A 19085-nucleotide genomic window follows, 5' to 3' on the forward strand; every position below is an offset into this window, starting at 1 on the left:
TCTCAATTTTCAGAATATTTTCAAATTCCAGAAAGGACATCTTCAGGAATGGTTAAAGAAGCAGTAGAGAGATTACAAAAGGATAGTGATCGTGATGTCAGATATTTTGCCTCCACTCCTGTCAGCACCATGGTTTCTATAGACCCACAGGAACCAAGTTTATAATGAAGATAAAGGTAAATTATTCTAAAACAGAAAAAGAAGTATTGTGTAATTACACAAATATGGCAAAGGTCAAGTTATTTATTTGCTAGATGTGACTGTATGTAAGCAAAACCATGTACAGATTTCATTGTATTTTCTCATGGCAGACTTACCCATCTCATAGCTGTAAATATGGTACATCTTCAGACTTTGGAAGTATATTTGATTCTTAATGAAGTTCAACTTCACTCTTTTGTAGATTTGTTTTCCATTTATCATATGTGTAAAGACTTTTTTTTTTCTCTCTCTCTCTCTCCTTTCCGTCATCACACATTTAACAGTACTTCATGTTGTCTTTGTGATTTGGGATGGGGCTACATAAACATATGTCATCATTTTTAACCCACTGTGATAGCTCTCTGTTTACACAAATGTTTATTGTGGAGTTGATGGAACCATTGCAATAATAGTGTTGCACTGGATTCATTGGGCAGTTTCTTTGTTGAGGTGGAGTGCATGAGAATTAGTTGGGGGTCATGTCACACCTTGTTACATAAACTAGCTACTTGATCTCTTGATGATACTGTATATTCTTGAAGTCATAAGATTTATTTGTATTGGAAATGATAGATTTTATTAAGTCTGGGTAACAGTTTCCAACATTGGATTAACCACTTCAGTACAATGACACCTACATAGGCGTCATGAAGTGCGAGTGGGTACATGAGGATGCCGGGATCAGCATCTTGGATATATATATATGTATGTATGTATATATATATATAATTTTTTTTTTATGAGTAAACCCCCCCCCACCTGCATTCTGTGAACTGGTTTGATCACATTTTCTGTGTTTATTATTACTCAGAGTAAAAGAGAGTGAGTAATACAGCAGTGACTTTATATTCTGTAATATGAGTGGTGTGGTGCAAATTACATATGGCTGCACATAAGAATTTGAGTCGTACTGAAGTGGTTAAATGTACACCTTCCTTGAGAGCAATTTTTCCTTTAACACTCCATTCGTGGCAGTTGATTTGCCTTCTTTGTAGTAGTCATACATAACAGGTATTGAGCTATTAGACCAACAAATTAACATGAAGTAAAAAAAAAAGAAAAAAACAAAAAACAAACTCCAGACTGCTCAGTTTAGTCATTCATTTTCTTTCTCAACTGACCAGGGTTGCTAGCAATCCTGTACTACCCCCCCCCCCCCTCCAAGTTTCATGGTCAATTTAATTTTGTTTACTAATATTTGTAAATTACTCTCTTGGGTCTTGAAATACATAAGCAGTTTTAAGTTTTACAGTACAACTTTTAGGAGTGCAGCTGAGATGAAAAAAAGTGTAGCTTATGATATTTTCTTCCCTGTGGTGAATTCTGAAATAGGTTGTGTAATAAAGACATATGTTTTCTATAATCTTTAGATTTGCCTTGTAATTTTTTGTGTTCAGAAGGCTAAGCATATTTAACCTGCATTCAGATACTAGATACAAAATGAGCGTGCCATTTTTAATCTAACTTTAAGTAGTTACTTATACTTTCATTACTGAGTTGGGAAGTCTGTCTTTGTAACAATTGTAAATTGCCTCTGTATATGAAGAATTAAATAGGAAAGTCAAAGTGAGTTTTACTTTCTCTTTTTATTAAAAGCAGCATGTGTATGAGGAACAATCAGAAGAAGTTTTCACCAAACACTTCTACCAACCATAAATCACACTGGAAAAATTATACTGGTATATGAGGCTGTGCTCCTGTAGTACACATTTACCCTTGCTTTCTTATGCTTACTGTATGTACAACCCAGTGTGATAGTATACTGTTGCATTTTTCAGCTGAGTTTTATGGAATGAATGACAACTGTGTGCAAATATTGTCCGTTACTTTCTTCACAACTCTTGGCCAGATTAACCCCATTCATATGCACAGTAACACCACAGCTCACCACACATATATATCAAGAGGCCTCTTCCCTCAAACAAGGGAGGTAGCTAGCCAAAGCATACCCATCCCCCTCCCACCTGTATCCTCAGATAACTCAGAGATCTTCATGCGGAGCTAATATAAAATTAGCTCCTCATGGATGAGGATCCCTGACCACTTCTTGGGTCAGAAGCAATGCATAAGATACAGCATATCCACAGCAGGGTTAGTCACTTCATATACATGGCAACTCATCCCCTCATGTGAAAATAGAGAAAGTGAGGAAAAATCACTTTGGACCATGTTAATTTATTCTCTACTCACACCTGTCTCCTGCCTTCTCCCTTCCCAGCCTTTACTCAAAGACCCATTCACCCCATCCATCTATCTCATTCTTGGTCTACCCATCAGGTTCACTCCATCTACCTCTGCCTTCCACACTCTTTATGCTCATCTTTCCTTTCATGTGCCCAAACCATCGAAGTATCTTTTCATCTGCCCAATCTGTTAGCTCTTTCCATTCCTGCATTCCTTCTCACCTCATTTCTTTCTATCCATCCTCATCACAACCATAATACTTCTGAAACACTTCATGTCAAACATATTTATTCCTCCTTTCTGCCTCCCTTTCATTCCAAGTCTTGTGCCCCATACAGTGTCATAGGCACAATCACCCCTTCATCCAGTCTTTTCTTCACATCCAACTCCAAATACCTATTTCTCATGACATTTTTCATTCCTACAAGATTTTCAATCTACAGTTTACTTCAACTCCTCTATTCCCTGCTACATGTGACCCTGTGTATTAAAACTTTCCACTTCCTCTAACCTTCGGGCTGTGTCATATAAATTCTTGTATATACTCCCTCACCTCATGCATCACAGCATCGTCCACATACAACCGTTCTCCATTCACCCCTATCTTCTGTCCTTCCTCAATAGACATTCCCCTCCTTTACTAAAGCCCATTTTACCCCTTCCATCTCATCCTAGGTTGGCCCCTCATGTTCACTCCTTCCACCTCTGCCTTCCACACCTCTTTTATTAGTCTTTCTTCACTCATTCTTTCCATGTGTCCAAACCATCCCAATACTCTTTGATCAACCCTATCTCCCAACTCCCTTTCCACCCCTGTTCTACTCCTCACCTCATTTCTCACTCTATCCAGCGTAGTAACCCCTATCATACTTCTCAGACACCTCATCTCAAACACATTCAAACAACTCTCATATGTTCCATGTTTCTGTCCCATACAGTGCTGTTGGCACAATCGCTCCCCCATACAATCTCCTCTTAGCATCCATTCCCAAATGTCTATTCCTCATTACACTTCTTAATCCACCAAGGCATTTACTCGCTTCTCTCAATCTACATTCTACTTCCACCTTCACTCCTCCCGTTCCTGCCACATTCACACCCAAATATCTAAAACTATCCACTTCCAGTCTCTCTTCCTTAATATTCCTGTGAGATACAACTAGTTAAATGTTTTACAACTAGTGCACATAAAGAAAAAATGTGCACACACAAGATTTTCAAATTACATTAAAATCCATTCAATAAATAAGTTCCACCTAAATATCAACTTTTAAATTTTCTAAAAATATGGTAATTTGCCAACTGTCAGATTCCCCCCCTCCTAACTAGTGCTTCCATTGCAAATGAAATGACTTTGCTGCCATGGGTGCACACATACTTTTCAGATAAGGCAAAGTTTCCACACAAGCAAATCCTTGCTCACAATAGTTTAGATAAAATGAGATATGAAGACGGGACACCACGAGCAGAGCTCCCCTTCCCGTAACATACAACTAGGTAAATACAGCAAAAAATTAGAGGAAACATTACTCTCCATCCCCCACCCCATCCCATCTTTGCATCACAGAATAATTTATACACAGCCATTTTCCATTCACCCCACTCACTCTCCTGCCTTCTCCCTTACTTGCTCAACAGACATTCCTCTCTTGCTCAAAGCCCCTTCACTTCATCCCATCCTCGGTCATCCCCTCACGTTCACTCCATCCACCTCTTGCCTTCCACACCTCTTTTACTAATCTTCACTTAATCTTTCCATGACACTTGATTAGAATATTCATAAGCAAATACAAGCTATTTATGGTGGGAATCACTGAGGTGACAGTGAAGAATGTGGAAAGGGAAAAGGAAAGGATAAGGAGAGGAAAGGATAAGGAGAAAGTTATTAAAATGATCAGAAAGGGTAAGGCACCTGGGCTGGATGGGTGTCATGTGGAGTGATGGTGGTCTGGGTGGTCAGGTTGTTTAGGGTTTGTCTAATGGAGGGTAGAGTGCCAGAGGACTGGAAAGGTGCCTGTATAGTTCTGTTTTACAGGGGATGGGAGGACAAGTGTGGGTGTGGTTTTGGAGGTATTAGTTTGTTGAGTTGGGGGGTTTGATGTGTGGGAGGGCTTTAGGAGAGGATAGGGATGTTATTTTGTATCTTTGTGGATTTGGAAAAGGTTTGTGACAGGATTGACAGGGGAAGCTCTGTAGGAGGTGTTGCAGATGTATGGGATGGGAGGAAGGCTGTTAGGAGCAGTCAGAAGTTTTTGCAAGAGTGGTGGAGCCTGTGTTGGAATTGGGAATGGAGAAAGTGAGTGGTTTGAGGTGGGGGTGGGGCTTCACCAGGGGTGTATTGTGTTATCTTGGCTGTTCATTTTATACATGGATGGGGTGGTGCAAGAGGTGGGCATGGGGGTGGTGAGATGGTTTGAGAAAGGTGGAAGATCAGACAGTTGTTTGTTAACAGCACTCCATTTGTGGCAGGATCGGAGGAGGGATTGAGGAAGTTGGTGGCAGAGTTTGGGAGGGTGTGTGGGGGTAGGAAGTTGAAGATAAATGTGGGTAACAGGTGATGAGATGTACAATGGGAGAGGATGGCAGCAAATTGGAAGTATTAGGGGAGAGAGACTGGAGGAAGTGGATAGCTTTACATGCTTGGCTGCGAATGTGGTGGTAAGGGGGGTGAAGGTGGAATGTAGATTGAGAGAAACAAGTAAATACTTTGGAGGACTGAAATGTGTAATGAGAAATAGAAATTTGAGAGTGGATGCTAAGGGGATATTGTATGAAGGGGTGATTGTGTGGGGCAGCCATGGAACATAGGGGGGGAGGAGAGGAGATTGAGGTGCCTGGGAAGTGTGGTTGGGGTTGCTGGGCTAGATGGAGTGAGAGAGAGGCGGGGATGGGGGAGTATTGTGATGGTTTGGACACATGGAAAGAATGAGAAAGATTAGTAAAAGAGGTGTGGAGGTGGAGGGAGTGAACATGAGGGGGCAACCAAGGATGAGATGGATGTGGTAAAGGGGGTCACCGATTGGATGAAGCAGCCTTGCTGTGGATGTGCAGTGTCTTGCTGCATTATTTCTGACCCGGAGTGGTGGGCAAGATGTTGGGATGGCCCGTACTCAAGGTGGAGCCAAGAAGGGAGGGAGGGGTGGTCAGTGGGAGTGGAGTGTTTGGGGATGAAGTGGGTGTGAGTGGATTTATGCCTTTGACTTTGGCTACCTCCCTTGTCAGGGGGAAAAAAGCGCTTGGAATATGTACTGTATGTAGATACCAATAATGGGTGACTACTTGTAATGGTCTTACAAGATGGAAGGCAGAAAGAATTGCCATACTGCCCATTTTCAAAACCTGTCAATGTTCATATGTTTACAACTAAAGCATACATACACCAAAGGCTTTTTTCCCACTTATTCCTAGAGTTCTGAAGTATAATATCTTATATTCAATAAGACAATATATCTCACTGTACTATTCCATGCATAAAATATTTATTTGATGAAATAATGTTATGCTATGATTATCATTCTTTTCTTACGAAGAGAGACCGAACGTTTTTGCATGGGGGGGGGGGGGCGACGATTGAGCCCAGTGCATAGAAGCAAATCTTGTACTTGTTTTCATGTACATTTGAGGGAATTATTTCAAATGTTATTAAGCCTTTATTACTTCCTCTTTTTATTAATTATGCCTCGACCAGCGGATACCAACGGATCCCCCATGGTGCCTCACCAGACCTACTGCCTGATCTTTCCCTCGACCGTACACACGAAGAAAGTGTAGATGACGTGCAACCAAAAAATGGATTTTATTTTTTTTTGTTTTTTACATGCATATTTTCTATTGTTTATATTTTGTATCTTTGTGTTAATTTGTATTTTCAGTCTCTAATAAGAATCCTGTGTAATATATTTTCTTTCTTTACCCTATCCTATTAATTTATTATTATTAATTTATTATTTAGTATAACAATCAAAGAGTATTGGATATTTTGCATACACTGAGAATGTTCTACAATGAGGCCACAAACGAGACATTTGAGCTGGATTTACGCTCTGCATCACATGTCCTTGAGTATACACCTCGAATGTATACGGTCCGAGTTACAACCGTTTTGACTTACGACCAGTTGGTTGGAACCGATCTAGGTCGTAACTCTGATAGTGTATTCTAAAATTGTTTAAGAGTTTGAATCTAACTAAGTTGTGATCGCTATTTGCAACAGATTCACCGACTTCTACATCAGTTACCATGCTTTCGCGGCTATTGTTTTTTTACCTTAATCAAATTTTACTGGGACGGGTGTCAGGACCCTTGCATGATAGTGGGGCGACACATTTAGGGGGGACAGCAATGCTAATCTGGACATGCTGCCCACGAGGCTGTTAATAAAAAATATATATATATTGCTGTAATATGCAAATTTTGCATTAAAATCAACAGAATATGAAATATTTTTCCTTTCTGCAATAGGGACATTAACATTTTTAAAATCTGTTTAATTATTTTGCAAACCAATAGGTATAATAGGCAATAAGTGGTGATCCTGGAGGGGAGGGGGTTTACCGTATTTTCCGGCGTATAGTGCGCGACTTTTTCTGTTGGAAGGGCCTAAAAATGGGGGGTGCGCGTTATCTACGGCCTACGATAAAAATTCTGCGGCTGTGTGTGTAATTTTTTTCACAACAACGTGACGATGTTGGCCGTCACAAAGTCGGGACAGCGCACTTCTCCGTGACGTTCCGTGAGAACAAGAAGAACAGCCATGGTGACATGAAAGAATACGCCAGCATGGGCTATATAAATATTTGGTATAGGTAGGTATCTATCGAATCTTATTTTTCATGTTTAAATAGGCCTAAACACCATGAAACATGATCAATATTCATGATATTTGCCCATGTTCACAGCATCCTAGTTTGAATTTTTATGTTGGCTTTGTTGCTTCACTTTAGGTACAGTACAAATTCCGTTGCGGCCATTCATAAACTTGTGTCAAACACCTGACTATAACACCCTCTTTCGGGAGTTATATTAACTAAACGTCACCTCGATGAGAGACTGTCCTATTTCACCACTGTCATTGTAGGTTCAAAGCTAAAACGAAACAGTCTGTAGTTTGTTTCAGTATTAAATAAAAAATGGTAAAGACGAATTATTTCCTCAAGATATAACATGAAAATTTTCTGTAAAAATCCCGAAAGTTTTCTATATATTTTACTTCCAATACTTTTTTTAGATCATATTTCCTACAAACTATTTAAGCTACAAAGTAATAAGGGACCAACGCACAACATGAGTCATATACTGGTACATGTAGTTCCGACTTTTTCTTAGTTGTGTGGTGATTGATGCCTAAACTGACACTTAATTTAGTGACAAATCAACAGATTTCCCAGCGGTGGCTCTAGCCAATGAAAAATACTTCTCCATGTAACCTCGTTCACATGATACTAACTAATTAATCGCCGTTATTTCATTGGTTTATTTTTCCTAATATTAATTATCGTAGTCTATGCAAATATTTGGGATCCGTAAAACAGCACTGGTACCAACATCATGAACGTTGCCCGTTTTAGCTCACCCGGAATACGCGAGATCAGGGCCAAGATTGACAGTTCTATTGCCAATCTAGCCTACACTAAACACCCTCTTGCGAGAGTTTGTTAAACTAAACGTCACTTCAGTAAAGACACTTATGAACCGAAACATAGTTGCTGCATGGCGATAAAAACTTGTACACGGTGATAAAAACTTGAACACGGTGATAAAAACTTGTAAGATGAATTATTCCCTTAGGATAGTAAATTGCAATTTTTCTGTAAAAATCCGAAATTTTTCATGTACATTTTGTATTCAATAAACTTTTCATGGCTCAAATTTCCCACAAAACAATGGACCAACGCAAGCAGGAGTCGCATACATGCAGTTCACGAGCTTTAGCCACCAGTGACTTTTCCTGGCATGCGCGTTATACGTCGGTGCGCGCTATCTGTGTACTGAGATAACGAAGTGCATGGGTGCGCATTATAACCCGATGCGCATTTTAAGCCGGAAAATACGGTACTGAACTTTGCCCCGGGGCAGCACTTTCTTACAGAAAGCTGCTGGTCAATAACAACAAAAGCAAAGAAGGCACTGGAAGAAGAAGAAAAAATATATATATACTAAAAGGTCTTTGGAATAGTAGAAATACTAAGATAATAGCCCAAGACTGAAATGAAGCCAAAATGAAGATCAGAAGTTAAAAATTAATATAAAGGAAAAGGGAGGCATTGAAAAGGCCCATCCCAACTTTCTAATTGACTTTATTTGAAAGGTAAACAAAGGAATACAAAAGGCAGATGAATTACTAGAGTGGAGGGAGAGGCATGTTACTTGCTCACCAATGTTGAAAATAGGGAATTTGTGCAGTTGTGCTATCTATGACCAGCTCGCAGACATACCAAGCCTCATTCCATAATAAGTATTATGCAGTAAAACAGGTCATTCTGTAGTCACTTGTAGCATATGCTAATATTCATGATTTACTCTTGCCCAGGTTGGAGATAAATGACTACTTAAGTATAAACAAGCCTGACATTGTGTCTACTGGAGACCAAACTCCCCCAAAATTTTGATAATTGATGAATAACAGATACACTGGCTGGCAAAGAGACAGACATAGAAATGGAAGAAGCAAGTCTACGTGGAGTCAAGGCTGAAGTAATCCATCAAAAAATTATTGACTTGGCTATCTCCCTTGGTATATAGACTTGAATGATGTGCTGTAAGAGATGGGGTGGACTGCGTGTACCTCAGGAAGGCTGTGGAAATTGGAGCATACTGAAAGATTAAAATTCATACTACTCAAATGAATGAAAGATTTATTGAAGGGAAGATACATGGACAGTATTAATGGATAAGATGTGTAGATAGAGAGGAGTAATGTGCAGATTCCATGAGGTTCAGTGCTTGTACCAATAATGTTTCTTATTTATGTCAGCTAGGCCAACATATTTGCAGATTTACCTAGTTGTATTATACGGAAAGGGAGATATGCTCGAGGTGACCCGTCTTTGTATCTTTCTGCATCAAGTTTTTTCTTAAAATCTTGAATAGTATTTGCACACACAGTTTCTTTATCTAAATTATTCCAGGTATCCAGTACTCAATGCGGGAAGCTTTTTTTTTTCTCTCTCTCTTTTTTTCAGATCTCTTCTATAGTTATCCTTTTTGAGTTTCTTTTTGTGTCCTTTTGTTTTTCCATTGTCCCATTTTAGTAAATCATTCCTATCTAGGATTTCCATTCCTTTCATGATTCTATAAGTAGTCTGCAGATCACTTTCTCTTTTTTGTTACAGAGTTGGTAATTCCAATTTGGACAATGTTTGTATGTTAATTTAGGGAGAGTTGGTGCCAACTTTGTAGTTGCTCTTTGTATTCTTTCTAATTTCTTTATATACTTTTTAGTACTGGGTGTCCATAGTGTTGCTGCATACTCCAGTTTTGGTCTTATTATTATAACTAATATTTTTCTAATCATTTCCTCATCCAGTCAAATGCCACTTCCATTGACCTTAATAGGTTGAAGGTTTCTCTGACTATTTTATTGATATGTTTGTCCAGTGTCTTGTCTTTGCTGATTATCACTCCAAGGTCTCTTCCAAGTTTACTTTTTTGACTTCTTCTTCACCAATTTTATAACTTCTTGACATTCTATTTTTACTTTTTCCAAACTCCATTATATTACATTTCTTGATATTGAAGTTCACTTCCCATTTTCGAGTCCATTTCCAGATTTTGTCCAGGTCTACATGTAATGAGATTTTGTCCAGGTCTAACTGTAATGATTCACAATCCTTCTCTGTTCTTACTTTAGTATTTATGCATCATCTGCGAAGAAATTCATAACACCACTCCTTCATCCATGTCATTTATATATATGGCAAACATGATTGGAGCCAATACCAAACCTTGCAGGACACCACTTATCATTTCTTCCCAATTCGAGTATTTGTCTCTAATTACTACTCTCATTTTTCTCCCAGTCAGGAAGTCTTCCAACCATTCCAATAATTTTCCTCTGATGCCACCTATTGATTCTATTTTTCTTATTAGTTTCTTGTGTGGTACCTTAAATGCTTCTAAATGCTTTTTGTAGGTCTATAAAGGCACAGTCTTCCCATCCATCCCTTTCTTGTATTATTTCTATTAGTCTCAAATAGAAGCAGATCAGGTTTGTAGTACATGATCTTTCTTGTCTAAATCCAAATTGATTAGGATTCAGTATATTTTTTTCTTCCAGATGTTTAACCCATCTACTTTTGATAACTCTTTCACATATTTTTGTTACTGTGCTTGTTAGGGAGACTGGTCTGTAGTTGGTTGGATCTCTTTGTTTCCTCCTTTAAATATTGGTACGATATTTGCATTTTTCCAGTCCTCTAGTACATTTCCTTCCCTGAGTATTTAATTATATTGTATATTTTGTCTGTCACTCTATGCATTCTTTCAGTATCCAATTTGCAATTCCAGACCATGTGATTTTCTGACATCAAGGTTTTTTATTTGGTCTCCGATTTCCTTCTGTGTTACAGTTATTTCCTTCATTGGGGGGGGGGGATCTCTCTCTATTCCCTCACAGTTCTGTGATCTTTCAATTGTGAGAACCGATTTGAAATGATTGTTCATAATTTCAGCCATTTCTATTTCTTCTGTATACAGTATTCATAATTTCCCTGGTGCAGCTTTTCCATTTCATGTTTATTTTTTAGTTTACCATTTACCCCCATGTGGTGGGGGAAAAGAATACTGCCACCAAGTATTTCCACTTGGATCGTAAGAGGCGAGACGAAAGGGATGGGGGGATTGGGACTAGGCATCCTTCTCCTTGTAGCCCCACAGGGGACATTCCTAAACGAAAAGGTAAAGGCATAAGAGGGTCTGGGAGTTTTCCGACCAGCACCCTAAGGTTTGGGTCTTTTAATGTACGTGGATGTGGTACAGATGTAAAAGGGAAGAGATAGGTAGTATGTTTAAGAGAAAAAAGATGGATGTGTTGGCTTCGAGTGAAACTAAGTTGAAAGGGAAGGGCGAGTGTAAGTTTGGGAGTGTAAGTGGGAGATTATCAGGAGTGAAGAGAGGGCGAGGGAGGGAAGGGGTGGCTATTCTAGTAAGTGAAGAGATAGGTAAACGTGTAGTGGAGTGGAAGGAGGTTTCCTCAAGGATAATGTGGATGAAGGTGAAACTGGGAAAGGAGATGTGGGTCTTTGAAAATCCATGTGAACAAGTTGTATAGACACGGTAAAGGAAACATGGACTGGAGGTGAACCGAGCCGAGATTCTAGACGAAGGTATGGATAAGAAGACCAGAAAATCTATAGAAGCTGCTTACATCACCACTTGTCCGAATATCAACAATAAGGCTGGGAGCTTCACCTTTGCCAAATCCTCATCGAATATAGCGCTTCGTGATTGGCGGTCTCAGCGGGCCAATCAGAACACAGCGTTATACGCTCGCATAACCCCTTGAGCCGTAAGGCGTGTATATAAACTCTGTATGTATCTAGTTTGCTCATTCCTTTGAGAAAGTCGATAGACGAAACGTCAGGAATAAAAGCTTCACCTCCAGTCCATGTTTCCTTTACCGTGTCTATACAACATGTGGGTCTTTGTAAGTGCATATGGGCCTGACATTGAGAAGAGTGTAGAAGAAAGGGAGGCCTTTTGAATAGATTTAAATGAGTGCATAGAGGATTTAGGGAGAAATATAAATGTAATAGTACTGGGAGACCTTAATGCTAGGGAAGGAAATGGTCCAATTGATGGAGTGGTTGGGAAATGTGGAGTTCCAGGAAAGAATCGTAGTGGAGAGTTGATGGTGGAAATGTGTCTAGAGAGTTGATGATAGCAAATACAGTGTTTCGGAAGAAAGTCAAGCATAAGTACACATGGGAGAGGGTGGTAGATAGAGCGTTGATGGATTATGTAGTGGTAAATAGGATTATGATAGGAAGAGTTAAGGATGTACATGTGCTAAGGGGAGAGGGTGGGGGAATATCAGATCATTTTTTGGTGGAGGGTAAGTTGAGAGTGGAGGATAGATGGAGAAAGAGGAAAGGGACAAAAGGTAGGGAGGTGCTTAGAGTGAACTCTTTAAATGAAAAGGAAAAGGAGTACAAGAAGAAGCTGAAGGAGGAGTGGAGCTAGGTGTGGAGGAGGAATGGGGATGGTTCAAGGAGGGAGTCGCAAAGTGTGCAAGGATGGTGTGTGGAACAAGAAGGACAGGAGGAAATAGAAGGAAGGGTAGTGAATGGTGGGATGAGGAAACAAAGAAGGTTGTAAAAGAGAAGAAGCGAGCTTTCACAGATTGGTTACAAAATAGGACGAGGGAGTCATATGAGAGGTACAAAGAAAAGAAAAGAGAAGTAAAGCAAAAGGTAAAGGAGGCAAAGAGGAGAGCAGATGTGAAGTGGGGTAAGAGTATGACAGAAAATTTTGAAAGTAATAAAAAGATGTTTTGGAAAGAAATTAAGAGAGGAAGAGGAGGCGAATCAAGTAGAGAAGAAAAGGTAAAAGGTGCAGATGGAGAGATGATAATGGAAGAGAAGGCAGTAAGGGGAAGATGGGCAGAATATTTTAGGGAGTTGCTAAATGTGAAGGAGGATAGGGAGGGAAAGATAGTTGCAGTGGGAAATGCTAAGAAAATGACCGTAATGAGTGAGGAAAATGGAAGAGAAATAAGGAAGGATGAAGTGAAGGTAGTTGTTAAGATGATGAAAGCAGGTAAGGCACCTGGTCTGGATGGATGCCATGCAGAATGTCTAAAAAATGGAGGTACAATGATGGTGGACTGGGTGGTGAGGTTATTCAATGTTTGCTGGAGAGAGGGTAGAGTGCTGAAGGACTGGAGGAGTGCCTGTATAGTTCCTCTTTACAAAGGAAAAGGGGACAAGTGTGAATGTAGTAATTTCAGAGGGATTAGCTTGTTAGGTGTAGTTAGGAAGGCTTATGGGAGGATCTTGATTGAGAGGATTAGGAGAGGAACAGAGGGAGTAATTGGTGAGGAACAGTGTGGATTTAGGATGGGTAGAGGTTGTGTAGATCAGATCTTTGTGGTAAGACAAATATGTGAGAAAGCTATAGGAAAGGGGAAGGATGTTTTTTGGGCTTTTATGGATCTGGAAAAGGCTTACGATAGGGTAGACAGAAAGGCACTGTGGGAGGTTATGCAGATATATTGGGTTGGAGGAAAGCTCCTAGGAGCTGTCAAGAGTTTTTATGAGAGTAGTAGAGCTTGTGTCAGGATTTGAAATGGAGAGAGTGAGAGGTTCGAGGTAAAGGTGGGAGAGGTAAATGCAAGGGTATTGGGTCAGGGATTGGAGATGGTTAAAGAAAATGGAGAAAAGTGGGAGGTGAGCCAGCTGTTGTTTGCGGATGACACTGCGCTTGTGGCAGGATCGGAGGAGGGATTGAGGAAGTTGGTGACAGAGTTTGGGAGAGTATGTGATAGAAGAAAGCTAAAGATAAATGTGGGTAAAAGTAAGGTGACGAGATATACAAGGGGTGAAAGTGGCAGTAGACTGGAAGTGAGCATTAATCTCTTCACTCCGGGGCACATGGCACGTCTGGCAGCATTAGCTGCCCGACGTGCGATGTTGCGTCATAATAATTGCATTATAAAAAATAAAGTCGGTGCTCAATCGTTCGTTCTCTTTCACCCGTGAATTTTGATAACGTAGGCATCACTGTATGGAAGTGGTTAAGGGAGAGCGACTGGAGGAAGTGGATAGTTTTAGATACTTGGGTGCAAATGTGGCAGGAAAAGGTGGAGTGAAGGTGGAGGTAGAATGTAGATTGAGAGAAGCGAGTAAATGCCTTGGTGGATTAAAAAGTGTAATGAGGAATAGACATTTGGGAATGGATGCTAAGAGGAGACTATATGAAGGAGTGATTGTGCCAACAGCACTGTATGGGGGAGAAACATGGAACATAAGAGAGGAAGAGAGAAGGAGTTTGAATGTGATTGAGATGAGGTGTCTGAGAAGTATGATGGGCGTTACTAGCCTGGATAGAGTGAGAATTGAGGAGGAGAACGGGGGTGGAAAGGGAGTTGGGAGATAGGGTTGATGAAAGAGTATTAGGATGGTTTGGACACATGGAAAGAATGAGTGAAGAAAGACTAGTAAAAGAGGTATAGAAGGCAGATGTGGAGGGAGTGAACATGAGGGGATGTCCTAGGATGAGGTGGATGGATGGGGTGAAGGGGGCTTTGGGGAAGAGGGGAATGTCTGTTGAGAAAGGATGGGAGAGGACTGTAGACAGGGGTGAATGGAGAATGGTTGTATATGGATGATGTTGTGATGCATGAGGTGGAATGAGCGGGGGATGGGGGGTGAGGTAGTATGTGTGAGCAAAATTTGACGCAGCCCGAAGGGATTTCTCTCCATCTTCTCCTTTTATGCATGGGGGGACGGAGAGGGGGGGGGGTCGCTGATTTAATGAAGCGGCCTTGCTGTGGATGTGCTGTGTCTTGCGACACTGCTTCTGACCCAGGGCAGTGGACAAGGTGCAGGGATGACCCGTCATCCGGGAGGTGCTAAGATAAGAGGGAGGGTGGAGGGGTGTGGAGTGTATTCAGGGATGGAATGGGTGGGAATGATTTTATGCCTTTTCCTTTTTGGCTACCTCCCTTGTAAGGGGGAAAATGCCTTGGTATATGTATGTATGATTTACATACCTGTAAAATAGTTAGGTTGTTCCTTGCATTTTTCTATTATATCTCTCTCATAGTTTCTCTTTTCATCTCTGCATATTTTTACATAATCATTTCTTAGGTTGATGTATGTTTGCCATTTACTTTTTTTTTCCATCTTTTCCAAGCTTTGCCTCTTCTATCCTTAGCCTCACTACATTTTTTGTTGTACCAGCTTTTTATATATATTCTTTCTTGCTTTTGTTGTGGTGCATTTTTGTTCACTCCCTCAATATAAATTTCTTTTAGTATATTCCATTTCTCCCCATCTTCTCCTTTATGCATGGGGGGACGGAGAGGGGGGGTCGCTGATTTAATGAAGCGGCCTTGCTGTGGATGTGCTATGTCTTGCGACACTGCTTCTGACCCAGGGCAGTGGACAAGGAGCAGGGATGACCCGTCATCCAGGAGGTGCTAAGATGAGAGGGAGGGTGGAGGGGTGTGGAGTGTATTCAGGGATGGAATGGGTGGGAATGATTTTATGACTTTTCCTTTTTGGCTACCTCCCTTGTAAGGGGGAAAATGCCTTGGTATATGTATGTATATTCCATTTCTCTTCATTTAGGAATTTATACCAGTTTGCACTTTGATGATGTACAAATCATAAGAAGTGTGAAAAACAAGGAAGAATGTAGGCTATTGCAAAAAGATCTAGACATTATTTTTGCATGAAGCTAAGAATAGTGAATGAATTTCATACATACATATACCAAGGGTCCCTTCTCCTTTACAAGGTAGGTAGCCAAAGTCAAAGGCTTAATCCACTCCCATTCACCACTCCTCCCTCCCTCTTTTCTTGGCTCCTCCTGGAAATGGGCAACAACTGCAAAAGACCATCATCAAATTACTCCTTGGGAAGTTAATCCATTACAAAAGTAAAAGGGGCAAAAGATTTGGGAGTGTTGATAAAAGACAACCTGTCACCTGACAGAGATATATGGACTGGTGCAGAAGATTAATGTGGCTTTTTCACTATATGGATGATGTGATGATGGGGAAAGAAAGAAAAAAAAAACAAAAAAAAACTGATCTGTCCCAGACTGGAATATGCATCAATGGAATGGTCCCAGTACAGAGTGAAGGATATATGCATGATTGAGAGAATACAAAGAGCAGCAACCAAACTGGTTTCCACCCTGGCAGATAAACCATATGAGGAAACACTATGAACAATCTGCCAACTTTGAAAGATAAAAGAGAAAGAGGCAATATGATTACAGCATTCAGGTCACTGAGCTGGATAGACTACATTGACCAAAGAGATCTCTTGATTAAATTAAGAGGGCTTTAAGAGGTCATAAGAACAAATGAAGACTAAATGATGTGAAGAAATACACTTTTCCACACAGATAGATGCATAAACGCATGGAATAACTTAGAAGGTGGTATAGCTTAAGCTGGAATAGTACATAAATTCAAATGTCTATCTATTTACCAAGAGCTTTTTCCCCCTTTATATGGGAAATAGCCAACTCAAAGTCACATACCCACTCCCACCCATTCCACTCCCCTCCACCACTGTCCTCCCTTTCATCTTAGCTCCTCATGGATGATGGATCATCCTTATATCCCACCCACTGCCCTGGGTCAAAAGCCGGGTAGCAAGGCTGCTTCACTTAATCGGCAACCCCACTCTCCATCCCCTTGTACAGAAAAAGAGAAGATGGGGAGAAATCCCTTCAGACTGTGTCAAAATATCATTCACACATAAGCATCCCCTACCCCCTGCCCCTCCCTTCATTGCGTAATAATATCATCTATGCACAGCCACTCTCCACTCATCCCAATCTCTTGACCTCTCCCTTGTACAATGCCCACTTCACCCCATCCATCCTCGGCTGTCCCCTGAATTTCACTCCCTTTATCTCTGCTTTCCACACCTCTTTTACTGTACTAATTTTTCTTCACTCATTCTTTCCATGCATCCAAACCATCTCCTTTTCCACTCCCACTCTCCTCTTCACCTCCTAGTTCCTAACTCTAGTAACCCCTACAATACTTCTCAGACATTTCATTTCAAAACACATTCAAATTTTTTCTCTCTGCCCCATACAAAACCATTGGCACAATAATCCCTTCATACAATCTCCTCTTTGCATCCATTCCAATGAATTAAAATGTAAATATGATAATTAGAAATCATGAATATACACTAAGTTGGACCTGTTCATGAATTTGTGGCTATGTATGAAAATTGGAGAGTAGAAGAGACCCAGTGAGTTTTGCTCCTTTCTTGTATACTATAATCAGGTAAATACAACACACACAACAGTCCAAAGAGACTTATGCACACTTCCAAGGAATATTGCCAGCCACTGTGGGGCTTAGAATTTTCCACTTAAAGAAATTTGAGGCAACAATTGATTGATTGTTGGTGAGTGTGGTGCATGTCAGATGCACCAATGAGTAATACGTGTTGCAGCGAGTAATTTATGGGTTTTTGTACATGGTGAAATGGAATTGTGCTTGAACCTGAATTGGTTTCGATGTCTCCAGCTTGAAGGAATTGAAGGGAAGATGCCGGAGTACTGACCTTGTTATCTGAAAAAAGAAAAAAGTAATGAAAAACATGAAGATAGGTTGGAATAAAGTGAGAGAAGGAAAAACTAGGATTTTTAGGCCTGTTCTTGAGACCTGATACCAGCTCTTAGAGTTACAACTTTGTGGTGTCTTGCAAACAGAAGCCATATGGGTCCTTGTTGAAAGCCCTGGGCTTTCTTGCTGACTTTTGTCTACTGGATAGCAGTGCAGCCTTTTGCAGGCACAATATGACACCACATATATACATACATTCATACATATTTTACATACATGTTATACGCCAGTATCACTGACCACAACAATAGTGAAATTATGTGAAAGATTGATGGACTAAATATCTTGAAGAGATGAACATTGTAACAGATAGTAGGTTTGGATTCAGATCTGGAAGGTCATGTGTGTCAAACATTTTAAGCTTTTATTCAAGATTGATTGATGTGCTTCAAGAGAGAGGTAGGTGGATTATGAGTACTTTAAGAGACCTAGAGAAGGCTTTTGATAAAGTACCTCGCAATCAACTTGTGTAGAAATTGGAGGACTAAGAGACAAACTACTCGAATGAGATTTTTTGAAGGGAAGATACATGATAGTAATAAAGGATAAGATGTAAAGTTGGAGAGGAGTAATGAGTGAAGTTCCACAAGGTTCAGTGCTTGCACCAGTAATGTTGTCTACAACAATGACATGATAGAAGGTAAAACAAGCTATGCTATTGTTTGTTGCTGATGCAAAAACTATGAGAAGAGTGAAAAACCAGGACTGTAAGCTATTGTGGTTGCAACACTCAGACTGTGTATTAAATCCAGAAGAATCCTGAAATGTAATCCACCTAGGTTTCATCTGGAGAAACTCTGGGATGATGTGCCCAAGAGTATGTGGTAACAATCTCAATCAGTGATAAGTACTTGGGTCTACTGAGGACCCTGAAGAGCCACAGGACACTTTTAAATGTGAAATTCTGAAACCTGCCAAGGAGTGCATTGGAGAGTGCCCAAGCTTGAGGAGGAGTGGTGTGGTGCCATGGGAGACACTGCAGTGTTAGGCCTTGCTGCCAGAATGGCAAAGGGCCTGGACCATTACTGGACTCAGAAATGGCAGACTAGAAGTCTCATGAAAATGGAAAAGGAATAGAATAAGGGGAATAGCTGAGAAATTTGAGGTAATAAATGGAGAAAAAAAAATTAAAACTTGCTTTACATGGGAGGTAGCCAAAGACAAAAGGCATAAATCCACTCCCACGCATTTCATCCCCATATACTCCACTCCCATTTACCACCCCTCCATCCCTCTTTTCTCAGCTCCTCTTGGATGGCGCATCATCTCTCCATCTTGCCCACTGCCCTGGGTCAGAAGCAATGCAGTAAGACACAGCATATCCACAGCAAGGCCACTTCATTTAAACAGTGACACCCCCACCCCCTCTCCATCCCCTCAT

The 19085-nt window shown here is 40.5% G+C and overlaps 2 protein-coding genes across 11 annotated transcripts in view; one reads left to right on the forward strand and one right to left on the reverse strand.

Moving 5' to 3' along the window:
• The window catches only part of LOC143034002 (serine/threonine-protein phosphatase 4 regulatory subunit 1-like), a 476593-nt gene extending 474826 nt beyond the window's left edge, over positions 1-1767 (forward strand). For 8 of the 9 annotated variants that reach the window (XM_076199815.1, XM_076199813.1, XM_076199817.1 and 5 more), the window contains one exon: positions 14-1767. In XM_076199815.1, coding sequence (XP_076055930.1) covers positions 14-165 — 152 coding nt within the window. In that variant the 3' untranslated portion in view covers positions 166-1767. The remainder of the gene's footprint in view (positions 1-13) is intronic. The other variant, XM_076199814.1, reaches the window with a different exon arrangement.
• The window catches only part of LOC143034003 (uncharacterized), a 71223-nt gene continuing 53053 nt past the window's right edge, over positions 916-19085 (reverse strand). For both annotated transcript variants that reach the window (XM_076199824.1, XM_076199823.1), the window contains exon 7: positions 916-17650. In XM_076199824.1, coding sequence (XP_076055939.1) covers positions 17647-17650 — 4 coding nt within the window. In that variant the 3' untranslated portion in view covers positions 916-17646. The remainder of the gene's footprint in view (positions 17651-19085) is intronic.

Source organism: Oratosquilla oratoria, chromosome 16, assembly GCF_046742065.1.
Source record: "Oratosquilla oratoria isolate Oo_2021 chromosome 16, ASM4674206v1, whole genome shotgun sequence".
Lineage (NCBI taxonomy): Eukaryota > Metazoa > Arthropoda > Malacostraca > Stomatopoda > Squillidae > Oratosquilla > Oratosquilla oratoria.